Source organism: Phocoena sinus, chromosome X (genome assembly GCF_008692025.1).
Source record: "Phocoena sinus isolate mPhoSin1 chromosome X, mPhoSin1.pri, whole genome shotgun sequence".
Classification (NCBI taxonomy): domain Eukaryota; kingdom Metazoa; phylum Chordata; class Mammalia; order Artiodactyla; family Phocoenidae; genus Phocoena; species Phocoena sinus.
In genome coordinates this window covers 73,408,315-73,434,499 of record NC_045784.1, presented here as the reverse complement: position 1 = coordinate 73,434,499, position 26,185 = coordinate 73,408,315, and the positions used below count along the sequence as shown (strand labels likewise).

Sequence of the window (26,185 nt, the reverse complement as noted above, 5' to 3'; positions counted from 1 at the left end):
GCAGAGAGACATGCAGGCACTTGACTCACTCAGGCAGTGTTAACTGTGTGGTTGTGGCTAGTGCATTGGATGCATGGCAGAGAAGAGTGATGTCTAGAGATAAAGCTGGACAGTAAGTTGGAAGTAAGTTTTGAAGGTTCTTAGAGCGATGCCAAGGATTTTGGACTCGACTCTAGAGGCATTAGTAAACCACTAAACATCTTTATGCCAGGGAATGACATAATGTGTTCTGCCAAGACCTGATCACAATGGCAGTAATGTGAAGGTTGGGTTGGAAGGGAAGAAACTAGAGGCAGGGAAACCTTTGAGGAGGCTAATGAAAAAAAAAATGGGATAAGAGAGAGGGCCTGAAATAAGGCAGCAGTGGAAAGATAGAAGGGGTTTGAGGAATTAACTAGAATTGACAAATGAGGAAGGGATGATGAGTGAGTTCAAGATTTTCTAGCATTGGCAGCTGTGAGAATCGTGTTGGCATTTATTGAAATGGGGAAACCAAGAGGAAAACCAAATTTTGGGTGGGGAACAGTTAATAAATTTGCCTTTTGGACCTGTAGAGCTTAAAATTAATCTGGGATATTTAGTGGAGGGAGATGTCCAGTAAGCTAATGACTCAGGATATGTATTTTCAGTACAGAAATATCAATAGCTATGAGTCTGGAGCTCTCCCCAGAGGGCCCATATTGGAGATGGCAATTTGTGAGTCATTGGTAGAGAAGTGATGATTGAGTCAGTAGGAATAGATGAGATCATAGAGGAAGACAAGAATTGAGGGCAGCCTTTGTACATTACCCACTCGTCTACCTGGCTTGGTTGTCTAAAAATGGATTTGAATGGGTGGACTAGTGTGGAATGACTAACAACTCTAAACATAGGAAGGTCTCTTCTCCAGCCCTAATGACTGGGAACACATCCTGCCATTTCGTTCTGGCAGACTGATCTGATTGCCAAAGCAGCTTCCTATAGCTTTATAGGATTCTAAAAACCAAGTAAGGGTTTGGTCTTCCTCTCTAACATTAGAACTGCATCTGTGTACTCTACCAAGGAGGCTGACCTTCCTTGATCTTAGAATGAGGGTATGGTGAAAGGAGCTTGACTTTCTTGTGTATCAAGTATATGGAGCTTTTAGTAAATGAGAATTTGTGTAGGGGGTAACTATTATATTCCCTAAGCTGTTCTGTTATTTGTCAACAAGGAAGACAGAAACATGTCATGGTTCTTTGTAATACTACAACCAAATTTAAATATAATAGAGCCTCTTTCAGTGTGCATGGTGTATAGCTGGCAAATTGATACAAGTAGACATGCCACACTATTATTTTCCTACTACTATCACATACAGAAAGATATTTGTGCACATTAAATGTGAGATATGTAATAAAATTGATTGTAATTTAGGTCCTAGAAATGAATAGTCCCTCCAGGTTTGGCATTAGAGTAGATGTAGTCATGAAGTTATTATTCCATTTTCATTATCCAGATGAGTTGGAGAAACAAAACAAAAATTAGACTTCATCCCGTCTAATGTCTGTAAATATCAATAGATCCCATTGCCTTTACTTATAGTAAGTCAGATTCCAAGATTTGTATTATGTGCTTATGTTTATAATTTTAAGTATTCCAGTCTTGTAGATTATAGCAGGCAGTGTTTCATATAGTGGAAAGAGCATAGGCTTGGGGGCCTGATATGCCCTGGGCTTAATTAAGGGCCGGCTCTGCCATTTCCTAGCTGAGTGAGTTAAAACAAGATACTCAACTTCATGGTTGTTTTTTTTTCTTTTTTCTTCTAATTTTAAAATGGGGATAATTATAGCACCGATCTCTCAGGATTCTTGTCAAGATTAAATGAGATAGTGAATGGAAAATGACAAGCTCAACATATATAGTACCTATTTTTCTTCTTCCCCTTAACATGAATTAAGCCAGCATTTCTCAAAATATGTTGTTGAACCAAATGCTATTTCAAAAAAAAATGCTCATTGGTTAACTGAATTTATTCCTTCTTGGAGAGAACAGACATTAACATATTTAATGGTGCTGAGAAGGTCTGCCATAAATAAACTATTTTCTGGTGGTTTTACTCTTTTAAACATAGCATGTTCCAAATTTATTTTGTCATTGTAACTTTTTTCTTGGAATCCCTGTTAACAGCCCATGTTATTGATGGGATACAGTTTGGAAAAGGTGAATTTAGTAATTGGGTCCAGGTGCTATTTGATAGCTAAGTGTTTGGCTTCATTAAACCACAGCGACCATTACAATATCCTGTGGTCTAAATGTTGCTAGCCAGCTTAGATGTTTGGGATTGTTTATGTTGCAGTGGACAGGATTAGGGTTTGGAAAGCTAAGTTTCAGTGGCAGTCCTGCCACTTGTAGCTGTGTGGCCCTGAACTGACTCAATCTCTACATAGACTGTTTTCAGTGTCTTCATCTGTAAAATAACAGCCTTATCTGCCTCACAAGATTGTTGGAAGAATCCATGAGAAAATAGTTGTGAAAACGATTTTGAAAATGAAAGATGCTGTCAGTGGAAGGTGGTATTACTACTATCCTATGAAAAGGAATTTAGGAGCAGTGAATATAGAATGGGGGCATCTAGAGTTTAGGCTAAGCTGCTTCTCTTTTCTGTTGAGCAGGTTTGCCCTCCATCTGCTACCTTCCTGAAAACATTTTCAACTCCTCAGTTTCCTAATGATTAAAATGGTTCCCAGATGAATGTGCCTGAATGTCAGTAGCTCTATCTTTTGTCAATGTTCTTGTCCTTGTTTACAGAAGCCATTTCCCAATACAGGATGTAGTTTAGCATCATGTAACTATGGCTGTTGCTAAATATTCAATACTGATTTGTAATTATGCATAATAGAAAAGAAAATTGTTAGGATTTAATTAATAGGCTCTAATTAATAGGTTTAATCCTCTGCCTTCTCTTACAGTTCAACTTTCTCTATGTCTACCTGTAATGTATTTCTTTTCTGTTAGTAGACATTAAGCAAAGTGATGTTGCTTTAACGTTAAACACTGTAAACGACGAGAAATCTCTTGTTACTCTTTTATACTATTTTTTCTGTTTTACTGGTTGGTGTTAATGAAGACAGTTGTGTAACTCATTTCCTTTGTGTGTCTGGAAAAACGTAGGTGGTACTTTGAGTAAGCTTTATGAAACTTTAGAAAGATTAAAACCATGTTTTCTACAATTGTAAAGTCAATATTTCACACAATGCAAAGCTGTACCTCAGTATTGTGATAACTGGGCTTTTCTGCCTTTGAAAATAAAAATGTCTGTTTGTGATTTTTACTGTTCTAGTTGAAAATTATAGGTCACTTTTCCATCATGAAACTTGAGAGGGCTTTAGATAACAGTTTTATGTTTGCTGTTTAAACACTGTGAATACTCACTCTCTAGTTTCACAGATAAACTCTAGTTTTAAGGAAGTCTTTTTCATCATATAAAATAGTGTTCCTGGCAATAGAGATAAACGTCGTCCTTCATCATAAACTACTTTTTCCTTTACTTGATGTACAGAGACAGATGTGACACAAAATTGGCAGAAAATGTTCCATTCCCCTTTTTCCTCAGTCAGGAAGTTCTCACTTTGTCCTTAAAATAAATTGTATCTATGGTTTTAAAAACAAAACCAGTAACTTAGCCTTGTTATTCATTACAGAAGCAGTTTTAAAGACTGTAGAAATAGTATTTTATAATTGAATTTGAATGTCAGAATTCTGAAGCTATATCTTTAAAGATAAAATTTAAGAAAATATTTGGTGGGCTTTAATTATTACTATTTCTATTGCAATAATGTTCTAGAGAGCATATTACAATGTTGTATTGATTTATTATTTTTCTTTTTGTCATGATTTTGACACCTAAATTCTTTGGCTTTTTCTTTAGGGTATTGTAAACAATATTTAGAACCATGCAAATACCAAAATGAATTTAGTCAAAATCTGCTTTGGTTTTATAGTGAGTTTATTAATAATTATGTTACCCTCTTTTGTCAGAAAGACCACAGTAATGAAAACCATGTTTCACCTTTTACATACATAATTGGATGAGATCACCAGATGCTGATGTTAAGAGCACATCAACAGGAAAAGTTGAAAATAGGAGCTGCATGGAAAAATACTAGAACCAATTAGCTCTGTCAAAAACCATATGACGAAGTATAGGGGAGAAAAATAGAATTTGACCATGAACTGACCTCAGGTCATTTAATAATGGAAAGAAGCAGAAAGATGGCCCTTCTTAGAGCTTTTTAAGACTTTTAATAATAGCAGAAAATATCTTGGAAATTGGCACATTGTGGTCAGTGTTTGAAAACTCACGTTAGGTTACTTTTGTTTTTCTAAAATTTTATTATGATAATTTTCAAACATACACAGAAAAGTTGAGAAAATTGCACTGTGAACAGCTGTGTTTCCCCTACCTAGATTCTACCACTAACATTTTGCTGTATTTGCTTTATTATATAATTATATATTTACTGATTTTTCTATACATCTATCATTCCATCTTACTGTTTTATGCATTTCAGAGTAAGTTGTACATGTCCAGTACCTTCAGTCTGGAACACTTCATGCGTATCATTAACTAGTTATTTATGGTTCTTTTTTTTGAGATAAAATTGCAAGAAAATGCACAGATCTTAAGTGTACCACTTAATAAGTTTTAGCAAATGCATACACTTGTGTAACTAAGAACCTTATCAAGATAAAGAACATTACCATCACTCCAGAAAGTTTCCTCACGCCCCTTCAAAGTCAATTCCTGCCCTTATTCCCACCCTCAAAGGCAACCACTCTTAGGATGTTTTTCACCACAGATCAATTAATTTAGCTTGTTCCAGAGCTTCATATAAAAGGAATCATGGAGAATGCACTCTTTTGGAACAAAGCTTCTTTCACTTAGCATAACGTTTTTTGAAATTCATTGACGTTGTTATATTTGTATCAGTAGTTTATTCCTTTTCATTAGTGAATAGTATCCATCATATGGATATACCACAGCTTATTTATGTAGTCTCCTATTGATGGATATTTGAATTGTTACGAGTTTGGAGCTATTGATGAATAAAGATGCTATGAAAAAACTTTTACAGCTCTTTTGTGAACATATGCTTTCCTTGTGTGTAAATACCTAGGAATGGAATTACTGGGTCATAGGGTTGGTATATGTTTAGTTTTGTAAGAAACTGCCTGACAGTTTTCCAAAGTATTTGTACCATTTTTTACTCCCACCAAAATGTGTGAGCATTCTGGCCATCCACACCAACACCTGGTCTTGTAAGTCTTTTTAATTTTAACTATTCTGGTGTATGTGTAGTGGTATCTCATGTTCATTTTTAATGCTTATTTTAATGTATATATACCCAATGACTAATGATGTTGAGCACCTTTTCATATGTTTATTAACCACATCTATCTTCCTTTGTGAAATGTCTGTTCAAACCCTTTGCCCACTTTAAAATTTGCATATTTGTCTTATTTTTAAGTTGAAAGAGTTCTTTATATCCTGGATACCAGTCCTTTGTCAGATATGTTTTGTGAATATTTCTCCTACTTTGCCTAGCCCACTCATTTTTTAAAATGACGTATTTTGTGGAAAAGTTTTTCATTTTGATGAATTCTAGTTTATTGATAGTTTTTTTTTTTTTCCAGAGGTCCTCGAATGCCATTCTAGAGTGTGGCATTTCCCAGGAGTAACTGATCCAATAAATACTATTATTTGGAAATAATGACATTAATACCTAACACTGCACAGTACTTCCTACACCCCAGGCAGTATTCCAAGCTCTGTAGAGTAACTGGCCAAGATCAAAAAGCTGGCAAGAGTGCATGGAGGCTTAAGTTTTTTCTTGCTGTAAATCTCATGCTGTCTAAAATACTACAGGCAGACCTTGTTTTATTGCGCTTCGCTTTCACAGATACTGTGTTTTATACAAACTGAAGGTGTGTGACAACCCTGTGTCAAGCAAGCCCATTGGTGCCATTTTTCCAACAGCATTGGCTCATTTGGTGTCTCTGTGTCACATTTTGGCAATTATCACAATATTTCAAACTTTTTCATCATTACTGTATTTGTTATGGTGATCTGTGCTCAGTGATCTTTGATGTTATGACAGCCAAAAGATTGTGACATGCTGAAAGCTCAGATGATGATTAGCAGTGTTTAGCAATAAAGTACTGTTCAGTTAAGGTATGTACATTGTTCTTTTTGTTTTGTTTTTCTTTTTTAAATTTAATTAATCAATTAATTAATTAACATCTTTATTGGAGTATAATTGCTTTACAACGGTGTGCTAGTTTCTGCTTTATAACAAGGTGAATCAGTTATACATATACATATGTTCCCATCTCTCTTCCCTCTTGCATCTCCCTCCCTCCCACCCTCCCTATCCCACCCCTCTAGGTGGTCACAAGGCACCAAGCTGATCTCCCTATGCTATACGGCTACTTCCCACTAGCTATCTATTTTACATTTGGTAGTGTATATATGTCCATGCCTCTCTCTCGCTTTGTCACAGCTTACTCTTCCCCCTCCCCATACCCACAAGTCCATTCTCTAGTAGGTCTGTGTCTTTATTCCTGTCTTACCCCTAGGTTCTTCATGACATTTCTTTTTGCTAAATTCTATATATATGTATTAGCATACGGTATTTGTCTTTCTCTTTCTGACTTACTTCACTCTGTATGACAGACACTAGGTCCATCCACCTCATTACAAGAGCTCAATTTCGTTTCTTTTTATGGCTGAGTAATATTCCATTGTATATATGTGCCACATCTTCTTTATCCATTCATCCGATGATGGGCACTTAGGTTGTTTCCATCTCCGGGCTATTGTAAATAGAGCTGCAATGAACATTTTGGTACATGACACTTTTTGAATTCTGGTTTTCTCAGGGTATATGCCCAGTAGTGAGATTGCTGGGTCGTATGGTAGTTCTATTTTTAGTTTTTTAGGGAACCTCCGTACTGTTCTCCATAGTGGCTGTACCAATTCACATTCCCACCAGCAGTGCAAGAGTGTTCCCTTTTCTCCACACCCTCTCCAGCATTTATTGTTTATAGATTTTTTGATGATGGCCATTCTGACTGGTGTGAGATGACATCTCATTGTAGTTTTGATTTGCATTTCTCTAATGATTAATGATGTTGAGCATTCTTTCACGTGTTTATTGGCAGTCTGTATATCTTCTTTGGAGAAATGTCTATTTAGGTCTTCTGCCCATTTTTGGATTGGGTTGTTTGTTTTTTTGTTATTGAGCTGCATGAGCTGCTTGTAAATTTTGGAGAATAATCCTTTTTCAGTTGCTTCATTTGCAAATATTTTCTCCCATTCTGAGGGTTGTCTTTTGGTCTTGTTTATGGTTTCCTTTGCTGTGCAAAAGCTTTGAAGTTTCATTAGGTCCCATTTGTTTATTTTTGGTTTTGTTTCCATTTCTCTGGGAGGTGGGTCAAAAAGGATCTTGCTGTGATTTATGTCATAGAGTGTTCTGCCTATGTTTTCCTCTAAGAGTTTGATAGTTTCTGGCCTTACATTTAGGTCTTTAATCCATTTTGAGCTTATTTTTGTGTATGGTGTTACGAAGTGTTCTAATTTCATTCTTTTACATGTAGCTGTCCAGTTATCCCAGCACCACTTATTGAAGAGGCTGTCTTTTCCCTACTGTATATTCTTGCCTCCTTTATCAAAGATGAGGTGACCATATGTGTGTGGGTTTATCTCTGGGCTTTCTATCCTGTTCCACTGATCTATATTTCTGTTTTTGTGCCAGTACCATACTGTCTTGATTACTGTAGCTTTGTAGTATAGCCTGAACTCAGGTAGCCTGATTCCTCCAGCTCCATTTCTCGTTCTCAAGACTGCTCTGGCTATTCGGAGTCTTTCGTGTTTCCATACAAGTTGTGAAATTTTTTGTTCTAATTCTGTGAAAAATGCCAGTGGTAGTTTGATAGGGATTGCATTGAATCTGTGGATTGCTTTGGGTAGTAGAGCCGTTTTCACAATGTTGATTCTTCCCATCCAAGAACATGGTATATCTCTCCATCTATTTGTATCATCTTTAATTTCTTTCATCAGTGTCTTATAATTTTCTGCATACAGGTCTTTTTTCTTCTTAGGTAGGTTTATTCCTATATATTTTATTCTTTTTGCTGCAGTGGTAAATGGGAGTGTTTTCTTGATTTCACTTTCAGATTTTTCATCATTAGTGTGTAGGGATGCCAGAGATTTCTGTGCATTAATTTCTGATAGCATCTTTAGGATTCCCTTTGTATAGTATCATGTCATCTGCAAACAGTGACAGCTTTACTTCTTCTTTTCCGATTTGGATTCCTTTTATTTCATTTTGTTCTCTGACTGCTATGGCTGAAACTTCCAAAACTATGTTGAATAAGAGTGGTGAGAGTGGGCAACCTTGTCTTGTTCCTAATCTTAGTGGAAATGCTTTCAGTTTTTTCACCATTGAGGATGATGTTGGCTGTGGGTTTGTCATATACGGCCTTTATTTTGTTGAGGAAAGTTCCCTCTGTGCCTACTTTCTGCAGGTTTTTTATCATAAATGGGTGTTGAATTTTGTTGAAAGCTTTCTCTGCATGTATTGAGATGATCATGTTTTTTCCTTCAATTTGTTAAATATGGTGTATCACGTTGATTGATTTGTGTATATTGAAGAATCATTGCATTCCTGGAATAAACCTCACTTGATCATGGTGTATGATCCTGTTAATGTGCTGTTGGATTCTGTTTGCTAGTATTTTGTTGAGGATTTTTGCATCTATGTTCATCAGTGATATTGGCCTGTAGTTTTCTTTCTTTCTGACATCCTTGGCTGGTTTGGGTATCAGGGTGATGGTGGCCTTGTAGAATGAGTTTGGGAGTGTTCCTCCCTCTGCTATATTTTGGAAGAGTTTGAGAAGGATAGCTGTTAGCTCTTTTCTAAATGTTTGATAGAATTCGCGTGTGAAGCCATCTGGTCCTGGGCTTTTGTTTGTTGGAAGATTTTTAATCACAGTTTCAATTTCAGTGCTTGTGAATGGTCTGTTCATATTTTCTATTTCTTCCTGATTCAGTCTTGGCAGGTTGTGTATTTCTAAGAATTTGTCCATTTCTTCCAGGTTGTCCATTTTATTGGCATAGAATTGCTTGTAGTAATCTCTCATGATCTTTTGTATTTCTGCAGTGTCAGTGTTACCTCTCCTTTTTCATTTCTAATTGTATTGATTTCAGTCTTCTCCCTTTTTTTCTTGATGAATCTGGCTAATGGTTTATCTATTGTTTTTATCTTCTCAAAGAACCAGCTTTTAGGTTTATTGATCTTTGCTATCATTTCCTTCATTTCTTTTTCATTTATTTCTGATCTGATCTTTATGATTACTTTACTTCTGCTATCTTTGGGGTTCTTTTGTTCTTCTTTCTCTAACTGCTTTATTTGCAAGTTTAGGTTGTTTATACGAGTTGTTTCCTGTTTCATAAGGTGGGATTGTATTGCTATAAACTTCCCTCTTAGAACTGCTTTTGCTACATCCCATAGGTTTTGGGTCGTTTTGTCTTCATTGTCATTTGTTTCTAGGTTTTTTTTTAATTTCCTCTTTGATTTCTTCAGTGATCACTTCGTTATTAAGTAGTGTATTGTTTAACCTCCATGTGTTTGTGTTTTTTACAGGTCTTCTCCTGTAATTGATGTCTAGTCTCATGGTGTTGTGGTCAGAAAAGATACTTGATACAATTTCTTTTTTATTAAATTTACCAAGGCTTGATTTGTGACCCAAGATATGATCTGTCCTGGTGAATGTTCCATGAGCACTTGAGAAAAATGTGTATTCTCTTATTTTTGGATGTAATGTCCTATAAATATTAATTAAGATCATCTTGTTTAATGTATCATTTAAAGCTTGTGTTTCCTTATTTATTGTCATTTTGGATGATCTGTCCATTGGTGAAAGTGGGGTGTTAATGTCCCCTACTATGAATGTGTTACTGTCAATTTCCCCTTTTATGGCTGTTTGTATTTGCGTTATGTATTGAGGTGCTCCTATGTTGGGTGTATAAATATTTACAATTGTTATATCTTCTTCTTGGATCGATCCCTTGATCGTTATACATGTATCTTTGTCTCTTCTTATAGTCTTTATTTTAAAGTCTGTTTTGTCTGATATGAGAATTACTACTCCATCTTTCTTTTGGTTTCCATTTGCGTGGAATATCTTTTTCCATCCCTTCACTTTCAGTCTGTATGTGAGTCTAGGTCTGAAGTGTGTCTCTTGTAGACAGCATATATATGGGTCTTGTTTTTATATCCATTCATCCAGTCTGTCTTTTGGTGGGAACATTTAATCCATTTACATTTAAGGTACTTATCGATATGTATGTTCCCATTTCCATTTTCTTAATTGTTTTCGGTTTGTTATTGTAGGTCTTTTCCTTCTCTTGTGTTTCTTGCCTTGAGGAGGTCCTTTAGCATTTGTTATAAAGCTGGTTTGGTGCTGCTGAACTCTCTCAGCTTTTGCTTGTCTGTAAAGGTTTTAATTTCTCCCACAAATCTGAATGAGATCCTTGCTGGGTAGAGTAATCTTGGTTGTAGGTTTTTCTCCTTCATCACTTTAAATATGTCCTGTCAGTCCCTTCTGGCTTGCAGAGATTCTGCTGAAAGATCAGCTGTTAACCTTCTGGGGATTCCCTTGTGTGTTATTTGTTGTTTTTCCCTTGTTGCTTTTAATATGTTTTCTTTGTATTTAATTTTTGACAGTTTGATTAATATGTGTCTTGGCGTATTTCTCCTTGGATTTATCCTGCATGGGACTCTCTGTGCTTCCTGGACTTGATTAACTCTTTCCTTTCCCATATTAGGGAAGTTTTCAACTATAATCTCTTCAAGTATTTTCTCAGTCCCTTTCTTTTCCTCTTCTTCTTCTAGAACCCTGATAATTCTAATGGTGTATTTAATGTTGTCCCAGAGGTCTCTGAGACTGTCCTCAGTTCTTTTCATTGTTTTTTCTTTATTCTTCCCTGCAGTAGTTATTTCCAGTAGTTTATCTTCCAGGTCACTTATCCGTTCTTCTGCCTCAGTTATTCTGCTTTTGATCCCATCTAGAGTATTTTTAATTTCATTTATTGTGTTGTTCATTGTTGCTTGTTTCATCTTTATTTCTTCTAGGTCCTTGTTAAATGTTTCTTGCATTTTGTCTATTTCCAAATTTTGGATCATCTTTACTGTCATTATTCTGAATTCTTTATCAGGTAGACTGCCTATTTCCTCTTCATTTGTTAGGTCTGGTGGGTTTTTATCTTGCTACTTCATCTGCTCTGTGTTTTTCTATGTTCTCATTTTGCTTATCTTACTGTGTTTAGGGTCTCCTTTTTGCAGGCTGCAGGTTCGTAGTTCCCGTCGTTTTTGGTGTTTGTCCCCAGTGGCTAATGTTGGTTCAGTGGGTTGTGTAGGCTTCCTGGTGGAGCGGACTAGTGCCTGTGTTGTGGTGGATGAGGCTGGATCTTGTCTCTCTGGTGGGCAGTCCACGTCTGGTGGTGTGTGTTGGAGTGTCTGTGGACTTATTATGATTGTATGCAGCCTCTCTGCTAATGGGTGGGGTTGTGTTCCTGTCTTGCTAGTTGTTTGACATAGGGTATCCAGTTCTGTAGCTTGCTGGTCGTTGAGTGAAGCTGGGTGCTGACGTTGAGATGGAGATCTGTGGGAGATTTTTGCCGTTTGATATTATGTGGAGCTGGGAGGTCTCTTGTGGACCAGTGTCCTGAAGTTGGCTCTCCCACCTCAGAGGCACAGCATTGACTCCTGTCTGCAGCACCAAGAGCCTTTCATCCACATGTCTCAGAATAAAAGGGAGAAAATGTAGAAAGAAAGAAAGAAAGAAAGAAGAAAAAGAGAGAGAGAGAAAGAAAGGAAGTAAGCAAGGAAGGAGCGAAGGAAGGAAGAAAGAAGGAAAAGAAAGAAAGGAAAGAGGATAAAATAACATAAAGTAAGATATAATAAAATAGTTATTAAAATAAAAAGTAATTAAGATAAATTTTTTTAAAAAGAATAAAAAACAGACGGATAGAACCCTAGGACAAATGGTGACAGCAAAGCTATACAGACAAAATCTCACACAGAAGTATACACATACACACTCACAGAAAGAGGAAAAGGGGCAAAAATAGTAAATCTTGCTCTCAAATTCCACCTCCTCAATTTGGGATGATTCGTTGTTTATTCATGTATTCCACAGATGCAGGGTATGTGAAGTTGATTGTGGACCTTTCATCTGCTGCTTCTGAGGCTGCTGGGAGAGATTTTCCTTTTTCTTCTTTGTTAGCACAGCTCCGGGGGCTCAGCTTTGGATTTGGCCCTGCCTCTGCATGTACGTCGCCAGAGGGCGTCTATTCTTCGCTCAGATAGGATGGGGTTAAAGTAGCTGCTGCTTCAGGGACTCTGGCTCACTCAGGCGGGGGGGGGGGGGGGGGGGGGGGGGGGGGAGGGGCACGGAGTGCGGGGCGAACCTATGGCGGCAGAGGCCGGTGTGATGTTGCAGCAGCCGGAGGAGCACCGTGTGGTGTCCCGTGGAAGTTGTCCCAGGATCGCAGGACCCTGGCAGTGGCAGTCTGCAGAAGTTCCTGGGAGCAGAGGTGTGGAGAGTGACCTGTGCTCGCACACAGGCTTCTTGGTGGCAGCAGCAGCAGCCTTAGCCTCTCATGCCCGTCTCTGGGGTCTGCGCTGTTAGTCGTGGCTTGCGCCCAACTCCGTGGCTCCTTTAAGCAGCACTCTTAATCCCCTCTCCTCGCGCACCAGGAAACAAAGAGGGAAGAAAAGGTCTCTTGCCTCTTTGGCAGGTCCAGGCTTTTTCCCGGACTCCCTCCCGGCTAGCCGAGGTGCACTAACCCCCTGCAGGCTGTGTTCACGCCGCCAACCGCAGTCCTTTCCCTGCACTCTGACCAAAGCCCGAGCCTCAGGCCCCAGCCCTGCCCGCCCCAGTGGGTGAGCAGACCAGCCTCTCGGGCTGGTGAGTGCCGGTCCGCACTGATCCTCTGTGCGGGAATCTCGCCGCTTTTCCCTCCACACCCCTGTTGCTGTGTTCTCCTCCGCGGCTCCAAAGCTTCCCCCCTGCGCCACCCGCAGTCTCCGCCCCCAAAGGGGCTTCCTAGTGTGTGGAAACCTTTCCTCCTTCACAGCTCCCTCCCACTGGTGCAGGTGCCATCCGTATTCTTTTGTCTCAGTTTTTTCTTTTTTCTTTTGCTCTACCCAGGTACGTGGGGAGTTTCTTGCCTTTTGGGATGTCTGAGGTCTTCTGCCAGCGTTCAGTAGGTGTTCTGTAGAAATTGTTCCACGTGTAGATGTATTTCTGGTGTATCTGTGGAGAGGAAGGTGATCTCTGCATCTTACTCTTCCGCCATCTTCCCGATTCCCCCATCTATCGATAGTTTTTATTGCTTTCTGTGTCCTGTCTGAGAAGTCTTTGTCTACCCTGATTGTCAGATTTCTGATATATATTTACTAGTTATAAATTGATGTAGCCCTTAAAAAATTTTATTTAGGTCTTGAAGCTTTCACCCAGTAGTCAGAGCTTCTCATTTAGGACCTTATGGTGGCTTAAAAGAAATCTAAATATCTCAACAAAAAATTTAAAGGCAGTGGTTTTTATCACTGGTTCAGGGTTATTTTTTTCAACACTCAGGATATTTTATAGTTTTGTTGAGTGATATATTTAGAGGATGGGAAGGGATGGCAGAAGTGTATTATTCTCAGGCAAGGGAGAGGAGAGTACAAATTTGCTATGGGAAAACTCTAACATCCCTCTCTTTTCCCTCCTCTATACTGGCTATTACCCACCTTCTCCTTCCACTGTTGTCTCTGATCCAAGGGATCATAGCTTCTAGGCTTCCTTGATTCCAACACCTAGAATTGTTAGTATAGCTGAAATTTTTCCTAAATTTTAAAGCTCTGTAGAGATCTGGATAGTGTAGGAATTTGCATCATCCCCAAGAGAATTATCAGGTTATAAGTAAAGTAGTGATCTGTATTAATAGACCTACTTTCACAGGTGTTCAGTTTAACCATTTTGTCTGTTAGAGCAAGCAGTGATTTTTGGTAAAATATTTGAGCCTAAAAACTGACTGTTCTTGAGACCAACCAAGAGTTGATTGAGGAGAAATCTATCAGAATTTTTAGAGGATATCCAGTAGCATTATGGTTGAGTAATTTTATATATCATCTTAAAGGTTTTAGTTTTTGTTTAAAAAAGACCTTTTATAGATTTTTATTTCATTAGAGAAGGATACAGAGAAGCAAAAATGTAAACAAAACCAAGAATCTCTCAGAACTAGAGTAGATATTGTAGGTGGGTTTGAGTGTACTTTGGGGCTCATCATACAAAGAATCAGTATAACGTGATGAGTTTTGCAAGGATTGGGAAGCCCTGTGTGTAGTGCTGAGAGTTCTGGTTGCCAAAAGTCTTCTACTTACAGAAGTTAATCAGAAGTCCAGTGTCTACAAGGTTTACCTGATCCTAGCTAGGAGACCTCTGGGTTCTCTAAAATGGAGTGATCTTCACAGGACTGTGGAGTGAAGAATAGTTTACCCAGTTACCAGTGGAAATATTGTTGTTGTTATACTTATCACAGAAGTCTTGATGTGAATGACTGTGCCCCAGGATCTACTTTTATTTGTGTCCCTGAAGGCTTAGAATGGCACAGGGCCTTCCAGCAGATCTCGAGTAGCCAATTATATATGTGTATATACAAAATTTATTTAGGCATGGGAGATGGGTTTTGTGGTGGTGCTAGCAGTGGATATTTACTGCTTGTGGAAAACTTAGCAGTTTTTTCCAGTGGCTTTCTTTGAGATCTACCAAGATTTTCTTCCCAGCCATTTTTATTAACCCAGGAGTGAGATTTGTTTATGTTAAAACAAATATACTGCTCAGTGACCATATCAGGATGTTCACAATCACATGATCCAGTGGCACTTGATCACTGCTGAAAGCTCTAAGGAGGCCAAAGCGATCTTTTAACTCCTTATACAATGAAAAGTTGACTTTGAGATCTGAAAGGCCCACTTCTATTTATTTTGTTCTACTGTCTCCTCTAATCTCAGCATCCCTATTATGTGTGCTTTTGAACTCTGGGGTAGCAATGTTGAAAATGACATGGGATGAAGATCAGTGACTTGATTTTTTTATACCCTTTTCTTTACTCTTATTTTTTATTGTTACAGAAGAAGCTACTATGGAGGAAACTGGGCCAGTTTTAGCTTTTCAGGACTGTTGTCCTGGCTAAAGGAACACCAGGTAAAGTTCTTATCTGATTTTTTAATCTACTAGGTTATATTTTGTGTCACGTAATAACCCTGCATTGAAGAAGACACTAAGTTTCCTCTGTAATATAGGATTGATAACTTATTTACTTATTTAACAAAAACTGTGCAGTCACCTTTTCAGCTAATATTTTTCCAATACCTCTAAAATACAGATTTCACTTTTTAAGTATAAACAGGTAATATTGGCTGAAGAATAAATCATATATGTTTCATACCATTTGCTAATTACTCTGTACGCCCAAATATCAGGCAAGATTTTTTTTCTCCCAGTCTTTCAGAAAAAATATTTCAGTCCTTATAAAATCTCACATATTACTAGTTGTTCTTTCAGTTAGTATGTTTTGGAAAAAAACCTAAGTGTTTGGGGAAGATACATTAATTTGAAATGATCTCAGTCTTTGGTGGTTTTACATATTTATAGAAATCACCTGACAGAATCATACCTGACAGTAAAAACAAAATGCAAGGAAAGAAACAATATAAATTTAGTAATTTCTTTCCCTAAGGGTAGGATCTCACTACTACAACTGTTGGATATCATTGTAAAGAAGTTTTTAGAGATCATTTACAGCGTACGTTTAACACGGGGAGTTGATTGTCATGCAGTTTACCAGTTTTTATGAGACATTAAAAAAACTGTCCTAATTTTATGTAAATGGTGCATGTGGCTTGAAATGGAATTCCTACTGAGAACATCATACATAGAATCAGAAACTGCTGTATCTGAAAAGGGTTCAGACATTTGGGAAAGGAGGATGATAGACTCTAGAAAATTGTATTCAGTTAACTAAGAATAATACAGCTAAGACTTAACTAAGCACTTATCATATACCAAGCTAAGCATTTTAGTTTTCTTGATTGATTTAATGGTATATATGACTCAAAAAGTGTAGTGATGACAAAGACATTGACATTGAAGGTACACTGAAGATTCAGTTTGAATCTTATTATTGTATGAAATGAGAGTGTGGAGAAACAAGCAATATTTGTAAAGTAACATTTCATGTAATGACACAAACTATGTATGAATCAAGAAAGTAAATGTTATAAATAGATTCATTTAACTGTTTAAATGAATATGCCTCAAATATTTTATGTTGATCAGAAACCCTTTTTTGAACCTTATCCTTGGGAAGTGTGTGTGAGGATCACCTCATGTTGAGTCATGTTCAGTACTTCCATGCAAAAATTTAGTCTAGATTCTCAGAACAACAGCAACAAAAATACCCTAATATTCTGAATGGAAAATTTTTGGTGAGTGAAGGAATTTTTAAAAAATAAACTTTGGTAATGGGTTAGATTTATTAAAACAAAATATTTTTGTAGATGTTTCTTTTATTTTAATGCTTCTTTTACTCCAACATCTTGACTCTGTCACCATATCCTTTTTCCCTTCACTCTCTGTCCCTGGTCCATAGTTCTTTTTTCAGTCTGTTAACCCCTGTCTATATGTTCAAAGTTCCTGTACTTCACCTCCTCTTCTATTTATGTTGGGATGTTTAATGCTGTCTAATAATTACACTTGATAATAAGAGCCATCTGCCACTACTTTTCTTCAGCTTAAAATATTACATTCAGGACAATGCAGCCTTTTAAATATAATTATTGCCCTACTTTATGAAATCTGTAACTTTAGAAATTTTCTGAGGTGAATTTACTTAAAACAAAGGCTACTGTAGTTATATTTAACTACTAGTTTGTTGAGTATATATAATAACGTTAAAAAATTTTTCTCTCTGAGAGATGAGTAACAAGTGGATTAAAATTTTAAACAGATTAAAAATTGATCCTTGACCTTTGGAAAAGGTATATCTTGACATCTTCAAAAATCCCCTGTATTCAAATATTGTATCATATAACTTTCTCCATAAAATATAATTAGGAATTATTGAAAAACTTAAAGGGCCACTTTCAATCCTTAGTGAGAGTTTATATACTTTGTTATACATTCTTGTTTTTATTGTATTTCTAAATATAAAATATTCAGGTCGATTAGTATAAAGTCCTTAGTTATATTGGGCTGAGTACTTTTCAAAAATACTTTTACATATAATCAAAATTTGACACAGCTAATGACCAACCTTCAAATATCTGAAAGTAAGCAGAATGAAGTAATTTTGGGCCTGCTTTTTTAACAACAAAATGTAAAACTTTATTATTAATAAGTAATATGTGCCTTTTGATGTGATGAGAGGCAAAGCATGAATTTAGAAAGGTATAAATTTTCTCAGAAAAGTAGAGGTTCAGAGTACCCAATTTAATTACAATTTCTTATCTGTATATTGTTTAGGAAAACAGTGATATTGTAAATGAATGCCCAGTGTGGCAAGAGAAGATCCTTGAAAATGAAGAAGCTATTGCTCTTAGCAGGAAGGACAAAACCATTCAACATGTGGAAGTGTTTTGTTATGCCAGGTAGGAAAATTATTTATTTACAATAAACTATGTTCATGACTTCTTATTCACATGTCTTCAGAAGAAGCCAGCAGTAAGAATTTATATGGCATTGGTTGCTACAAGTCTACTTGATATGCTGATTTGCATTTTTAAAAATGTAACATTAGTTTTGTTAGGTTGGTTCATTTGTATTATTTTTTAGATTCCACATATAAGCGATACCATGTAGTACTCGTCTTTATCTGACTTATTTTATTTAGCATAATACCCTCTAGGTCCATCAGTGTTGTCGCAATTAAACTTCAAAAACCAACAAACTCATAGAAAAAGAGATCAGATTTGTGGTTACCAGAGACGGGGGTGGGGGGTGGTGGTGGTGGTGGCAGGGTGCGGGGAGGATTGGATGAAGGCAGTCAAAAGTTACAAACTTCCAGTTATAAGATAAATAAGTACTAGGGATGTCATGTACAACGTGATTAATATAATGAACACTGCTGTGTGTTATATATGCAAGTTGTTAAGAGAGTCAATCCTAAGAGTTCTCATCACAAGGAAAAATATTTTTTCTATTTCTTTAATTTTGTATCTGTATGAGATGATGAATGTTCACTAAACTTATTGTGATAATCACTTCATGATGTATGTAAATCAAATCATTATGCTGTACACCTTAAACTTATACAGTGCCGTTATGTCAATTATATCACAATAAAACTTTTGTGGAAGAAAAAAATAAAACTTTCAGTTGTGAAAGAAAAAAATAAAACTTTCAGTTTTCTCTGTTTAGATAATATATTGATGACTTATAATTTACTGAGCTCTTTTATTTTTACTTTTTATTAAAAAAATTTTTTTTTGGCCGCACTGCATGGTATGTGGGATCTTAGTTCCCAGACCAGGGATCGAACCCACACCCCTTGCAGTGGAAGCATGGAGTCTTAACTACTGGACCCCCAAGGAAGTCCTGTGAGCTCTTTTAAATACATTATCTTATTTGATCCTTACAATGGTCCTGTGCTAGGATAGAGCAAATAGTATTAGATTTTTCACAGAGTCCTCAGTGGAACTCAAAGAGTTTAATTTGCTGAAGGTCACATAGCTTGATAAATATCAAGGCCATACCTAAGCTAGATAGTGGTGGAGTCCAAGATTAAAGCCCAGGGTTTTTTAATCCTAATTCAGTGTTCTTCTAACTCTTAGATAACAGTCAGTGTAGCAAAATGGAAAATTATAATTTTGAATTAAAGAAATCAAATTGAGTGGCCATGACATCTGGGGGTATATTTTTGTAAATCAAGAGATAAGTGGGGGGACAGTAATGTTTTCAGTGTCTTCTTCTGAGTGAAAGAATTAATTGTTTTAAAACAATTGGAATAGTTTATTTTTTCAGATGACATGGTTGATGGGCTGAAAGGTAACAATCACATAGTTCAGTTCAACTGTTATGGAGTTATGGAGTTGAGGGTTTTAGAAATCAGACTGTCAAGCTCTTTAATAGTAATTAAAACTTAAAATCCAAGATACTAGAAATTTTTCAGGACGTGTACTGTCATCATACATATCCTTGCTGTGGTACAGTGGTAAGCGTGACCTGAGCCCGTGAAAAGTTGGGGAACCTGTGGTTGATTTCTTAACCTATATTCATATCTGTCAGGTGACTAGCATTTTCTGCCATTAATACATAGTTAATTTTCTATGATTTTCTGCAAAAGGGCGGCCTTTGAAATAGCAGATACAGATTATAATTTGCATAATGCTAAATGGCATTCAGTATGGAAAGGTATAACTCTCTGATATTGTTTAGACCCAGCGTAGACAGATCTAGAACAGAAGGTGATCTCAAGTGAAAATTCATACGCTTTAATGAAACCAGGAATAAATATTTGGTAACTTTCTTGTGTGTCCATGAATACTACTTGACTAGAATATAGTGACAGTCACACTCAGGACCTTTGAGAGGTACTTTTGCTATTTCAAGGCCTTTGATTTCTCTGTGCTTCATGACAATTAGTGTTTATGGTTTCTGGTGACTGAAATGACACATTTTGAGTGCAGAGGAAATCATCTCATTTTTTATTTCTGATCTCTTCAGTTTCATTTTTGGAACTTCTCAAAGTGATAAAAGATTGGTGGTGGAAGGTTTGTTTTAAAACAGAGAAGTAGGACTCTGCTATATATTTTCATTGCCCATTAGAGGTTGGAACAAGAGGTGAACTGGGATAATGTTCTATATGTCTTCATTTACTTGGAAAGGGTAGCTAGTTATTAATGCCATAGTAAGCAGGATGAGCCCTGAGAGCATCCAGTGGGGGAATGTACAGAAAATCTACTTGTCTATAATAAGTGCTACAAACATGAGTAAACAGGAATAACAGTACCTTTCTTAGCCCCAGTCAGACTATGGCATCCTTAACCTTTTGGATCATGACCACGAACTTGGCATTATATGAAAAGGGCTAGGGCCAAAATACCTGTCACAAAGATTTACTTTATATGAGAATTCATCACCCAGGACCCACTGGCTTAAATCAAACTCCTTGTTGAATACATATTTCTGACAACCCTATTTTCTGGTTTTCCTACTATAGTAGTTTAAAGCGGCAAATAGGAAAGGGGTGTCTGCTGGAGGCAGGCACACTGAGAACCACACTGAAACCAGGGTTATACTCCTGCCTTTATGATTCAACTTACTGTGTGATACTGAGCAAAAGATGTCCTCTTGGACTAGGTCATCTCAGAAGTCCCTGTGGGCTCCAACATGCTGCTGTTTTACGTGTTAGTTGATAGAGTAACAGAGGAAAAGTAGACAGAATCAGCAAGCTGAGAGCAGGCTTTGGGCCATTTAGTGTAGGGGCAAATGGCTTTGAATCAGGATCCCTCAAAGACATCACTGTATTATAGCACAGTATAACAATTGATGATCATAATTCTATCCCGATGTCTTCAGGAAGAAGTTAAATTATGTTCTCTCTACTTCACTTGAAAAGGTGGGGGTATTTGAAATACACTTTAGAAAGATGAATATTAAAACTGATTAGAGGGCTTCCCTGGTGGCACAGTGGTTAAGAATCCACCTGCCAATGCAGGGGATGCGGTTTCGAGCCCTGGTCTGGGAAGATCCCACATGGTGCAGAGCAACTAAGCCCATGCGCCACAACTACTGAGCCAGTGCTCTAGAGCCACAACTGCCGAGCCCACGTGCCACAACTACTGAAGCCCGTGCGCCTAGAGCCTGTGCTCAGCAACAAAGAAAAGCCATCTCAATGAGAAGCTCGCACACAGCATCGAAGTGTAGACCCCGCTGGCCGCAACTAGAGAAAGTCGGCGCACAGCAACAAAGACCCAACACAGCCAAAAAAACCCAAAAAAGCAAAACTGATTAAAATAAAAATTTTATCATTTTAAGAGATTACTTTTGGTGCTCTTAGAAAATTCCCTCATTTTCTCCCTAAGAAAGGATATCACTATGTATTAGATCCTCGACGTTCTTGTGGGATACATCACAAAATTCCTTGTGAATCCCCTTTTGTAAGTATGTAATGAAGAATATGGTGCAGGTTCCTGGCTTTTTGTTGTTATTGCTTTGTTTACATATGTGTTATTGATGTTACTGTTAAATTTTGTGGATATAGTGTGTGTGTGTGTGTCTTGTCTGTGTTTCATTCTGTACAGTTTTAACACATATGTGGGTTCATGCAACCATCACTACAGAGAACAGATCAGTTCCATCACCACAGGGATCCCTCCTGTTGCCATTTTATAGCCACACCTCACCTCCTTCCCCAAAGTTCTAACTCCTGGCAACCACTAATCTGTTTCCCAACTCTATAATTTTGTCATTTTTGAGGACATTATGTAAATGGAACTGTACAGTATGTAACCTTTTGCCACTGGCTTTTTTTGCTCAGCATAGTTACCCAGAGATTCATCTAGGTTGTTACTTGCATCAGTATTTTGTCCCTTTTTACTGCTGAGTAGTATTCCATGGTAGCAATGTACCACAGTTTATTTAGTCATTCATCCACTGAAGAACATCTGGGCTGTTTCCATTTTGTCTGTTACAAATAAGAATGCTATAAATGTTGGTTTACAGGATTTTGTGTGAACATAAATTTTTATTTTTCTGGGATAAATGCCCAAGTGTACAATTCCTGGGTCATATGTATGTTTAGTTTTAGAAAAAACTGACTTTTCCAGAGAAGCTGTACCATTTTACATTCCCACCAGGCATGTGTGAGTGATTCAGTTTCTCCGTATCCTCACCATCATTTGGTGGTGTAACGTTTTTAGTTTAGCCAATCTTATAGGTGTGTAGTAGTGCTATCTCATTGTGGTTTTAATTTGCATTTCCCTGATGGCTGATTTTGAATATCTTTTCATGTGCTTATTTGCCACCCATGTGTCCTTTTTGGTGAAATATCTGTTCATGTCTTTTGCTCATTTTTTAATTGGATGGACTTTTTTTTCCTGTGGAGATTTAAGAGTTCTTTATATATTCTAAATGTACCCCTTGTTAGATATGTGGTTTACAAGTTTTAATTTTTGTATAAGGTGTGAGGTTTAGGTCAATGTTCATTTTTTTAAACCTATGGATATCCAGTTGCTTCAGTACTATTTGTTGAAAAGGCTGTTTTTCCTCCATTGAGTTACTTTTGAATCTTTGTCAAAAATCAACTGGCTGTACTTGGATGGTCTGTTTCTGGATTCTGTTTTCTGTTCCATTGATGTCTATGTCTTTTCCCACACCAGTATCACACTGTTTTGATTACTGCAGCTATACAGTTGGACTTAACATCAGTTCGAATGATTTCCCCCAATTTATTCTTCTTTACCAAGATTGTTTTAGCTGTTCTACAGTTTGTGCCTTTCCATATAAATGTTTTAGTAAGCCTGTCCATGTCTAGAAAACGTTGCTGGAATTTTGATAGGAATTGCACTAAAGTTACAGATCAACCTGGGGTGAATTGACATCTTTATTATTTTGAGTCTTCCAATCCATTGACAAGGTAGGCCTCTCCATTTAGGGAGGTCATCTTTGATTTCTTTCTACAGGATTGTGTAATTTTCAGCATACCAGTTCTGTACATGTTTTGTTAATTGTATACCTAAGTATTTAATTTTCTTTGGAGCCAGTGCAATTGTAAGTGGTATTATTGCTTTTTTAATTTTGGTTTTCACTTGTTCATTATTCATATCTAGAAATATAATTGGTTTTTATGCATTCATCTTTTATCCTGAAATCTTGCTGAACGTGCTTATTCTATGAATTTTTTGGTAGATTCCTTGGGATTTTTGCATAGGAAGTCATGTTTTCTGCAAAGAGGAACAGTTTTACGTCTTCATTTCCACTGACTTTTTTTTTTAGTCTGTTTTCTATTGAGAGTCATGTGTTTTCTGTCCATAGCCACATAATGCAAGTTAATTGTATTTTCTACTTATCCTTAGGCTCACTTAATGAGCATTTTTTTCATAAAGGAAGTTATTATCACTTCCTGAGGACTTTGTAATTATACACTAATGCTGGGCAATCATTTAGGTTCTCTCACTTGCTAATTATCTTGATCTTGTACACTACTCTCTCAGCATATGCAAGTCAAATCCACAGTCTGACCAAATGACAAATTACCAAAAGCCTTACACTTTAATGGTCATTCATGCCAAGAGTTTATTTTATTTAGTTGCATCAGGCATATAGAGAGAAGTCAAACCTCAATCCCTGGTAAATTATGCATATAGAATATTGTTTTAAATATTGATATTTTGGTAAATTTCCAAAATATCATGTAAAGATAGCTTTATAATGATATGAATGCTGAAATATTATGACTTGTCTTCCCATCTTAGACCAGATGAGTTAGCTTATAGAGTTGACGTTTATTAGGCCAAAATCTATGGTTTGATTCTCACAGATGTCGCTTGATATTTCATCAAGGAAGAATAGTGTCTGTCTCTTGGCCACAAACAATATTATAGTCATAACCAGTAGCCTTTTGATTTTTAATCTTTGATTACAAGGAGGACAGGGCAAGGGTTCAAGTAGATCAGTGCAAACCCATCACCACTGCTTGGAAAATACCTCAAACTACATGGCAAGTCAGTAACACCATATTCTAATGTAAACATATAGGATAGCACATTATTTTTTTTTATGATTGTTGACTTTACTTATTGTCAAAAATAATTCTTAAGTGTTCAATCTAAAGGTTTTAGTGATCTTTTGAACATTAAAGTTAGTATTTTTTGGTTATTGCATAGTTAGGCTAAATATTAAAATAGAAATTGTAGGGATTAGTCTTTTTTCATAACTTAAGTCCAGTTATCACAAATTCTATAAAGAACTACCCAGATTGTTTTGTTTTATCAGTGCTTTGTTACCCTGAATGCTGCTTGTAATAGGTGAGTTAATCTCTAGTTTGGGCCAGAAATACTTTTGCTATACATAGATTATCTTTCTTTGAAACAAATTTTGTGATTATACAGTTGACTTATAGAAGGGAAGAATAAAAGAACTATAGCATTTATTGGATATTCTTTGTGGCAGCTGCTATAACTTGCTTCCTTACATATTTTATTTCATTCAGTTTCATTTAATCTGTGCTATGACCAGGGAGAGCCAAAGATAGGAGAGCCAGGATTTGAGCCCACATCTATCTAACTCAAAAGTTTGTGCTGTTTCTATTGTGTCACATTGTATTTCAGGAATCAGATAAATACATGTATGCGTATCAAGGAAGCCATTCCACCAAGTGAATAAAGTATTTCCTTTGTGAAGACTAGCACCTAAAGAAGTACATTTACTTCTTTAATTTACTAGAGTAGTGTTTAGAATTGTAAAGTAATTATACCTATATTGGGGAATGAAAGTGCCTAACTCCCAATGTTTGGAAGATAAGGGATGAATCCAGTAACCTTTAGTTGTTGTGACTGTAGTTTGTACGCCACAAGATACAGTAGTTTAGGTGAGGAGATAAAAGCAGCTGCTATTTCTGGTTTTAAATATCCAACAGAAGATGAAAAGGCACAGTACATTAATCCACGCAAACCCAAACAGTTCTTAGGTAAAAGATGATTGCCTATTAATTGCATGATGTCATGTAGTTTCTTTAGTGAGAAGAGATTTTTATCTTTCTAAAATATTGGCAAGAACTTGTACCTTTTCTGTCCTTTCTTTTTTTGCATAATACTGAACATTGTTTCCCCTGTTCTGGCGTGATAATGTTAAAACAGGATGAAAACTTGCTTCTTAGATTTATAGACGAACCAGCTCTTTCGTGGATTGATACTAAAATAAAAACATTGTAATACTCATCTAAAATTCTGTTAATTTACTTTAGATTCTAAAACTTTAATTTAAAAATTTTATAAGTAACATGAGCCTTTTAAGCAAAAATGTAATAATACCAATAAGAAAGAAATACAAAATTAAAAATAAATGAAAAATCACCTATAAGTTTTATAATTTAGAGGAAGCTATAATTTACCACTGTGTACAAGTAAGTTTGTTTTAGGCTATAAGTGACACAGTACCCAACTAAAAGTGGATGGGTAGGTGGGAGCGTAGGCAGGTGGGTGGGTTGGTTGGTCCTGTTGCAGAATTTACTAATTGAGAATCTTAATCACATCAGAGTTGGGGTAGGTCCCCAGCACTTCTCTTAGCTTCCTGTCCAGAGTTACAAGATAGTTGCCACGATTCTGAACAGGTTTTCACACAGCAGAAATCTCAACGTGAAATGAAGGGGGAGAGATTTTCTTCTAACATGTGTATGCTTTTTTTTGTTTGTTTGTTACTATTATACTAGGGAGTCTTTACCAAAGCCCCCAGCAGATTCTCCCTTGTCTCATTGGCTAAAACTAGATAACCAGCTCACTCTTAAATCAGTCACTAACAAAGGGCAGTAAAATTACCATAATTGGTTTTAATCAGTCATGATCCATCCCCTAGTTCTGGGTATCTTCTGCCTGATATTGGAACAAAATTGCAGCTCTTGTGGCAGGGAGGAAGACAGTAATCGTTGTTGAGTAGGCAACCAATAGTACCTGCTGTACACCACCTTATGCTATTTTGTTCTTGGAGAAATGTGACAGGAGGTTGATACTTCAGCTATATTCTACTGTACGTGTTAACATTTTAAGTTGGTAACAAATAAGGAAATATATCTACCAATATATTATATTGCAGCAATTCAAAATCGACTACAGTGGTTTTTTTATATTGCTGTTTTCTGGAACAACAACTTTTTGATAGTCTGATTCTTATGAGTAACCATTAAACATTTATTTACAGGAATAAACAGCTGGGTAGCAGTGTAACGTGTACCGTGCAAATCAAAAGTGAATGGCCTTAGCACAAAGTGCATACATCAAAGTAAAAGAATACAATTTCTGCAACAAGCTATACTGTGGGGAAAAAAGGTGCAAATGACTGAAAAATAAATAGTGAACACCTGTGCTGAATAAATTAACCAGCTGGTTGGCAATTTTTC

The 26,185-nt window shown here is 36.7% G+C and overlaps 1 protein-coding gene across 1 annotated transcript in view; it reads left to right on the top strand.

Annotated features, from left to right (window-relative positions):
- Window positions 1-26,185, top strand: part of CHM (CHM Rab escort protein) — a 210,795-nt gene that overhangs the window by 54,404 nt on the left and 130,206 nt on the right. The window contains exons 3-4 of the mRNA XM_032620454.1: window positions 15,204-15,276; window positions 17,596-17,720. Of these exons, the coding sequence (XP_032476345.1) occupies window positions 15,204-15,276; window positions 17,596-17,720 (198 nt within the window). The remainder of the gene's footprint in view (window positions 1-15,203; window positions 15,277-17,595; window positions 17,721-26,185) is intronic.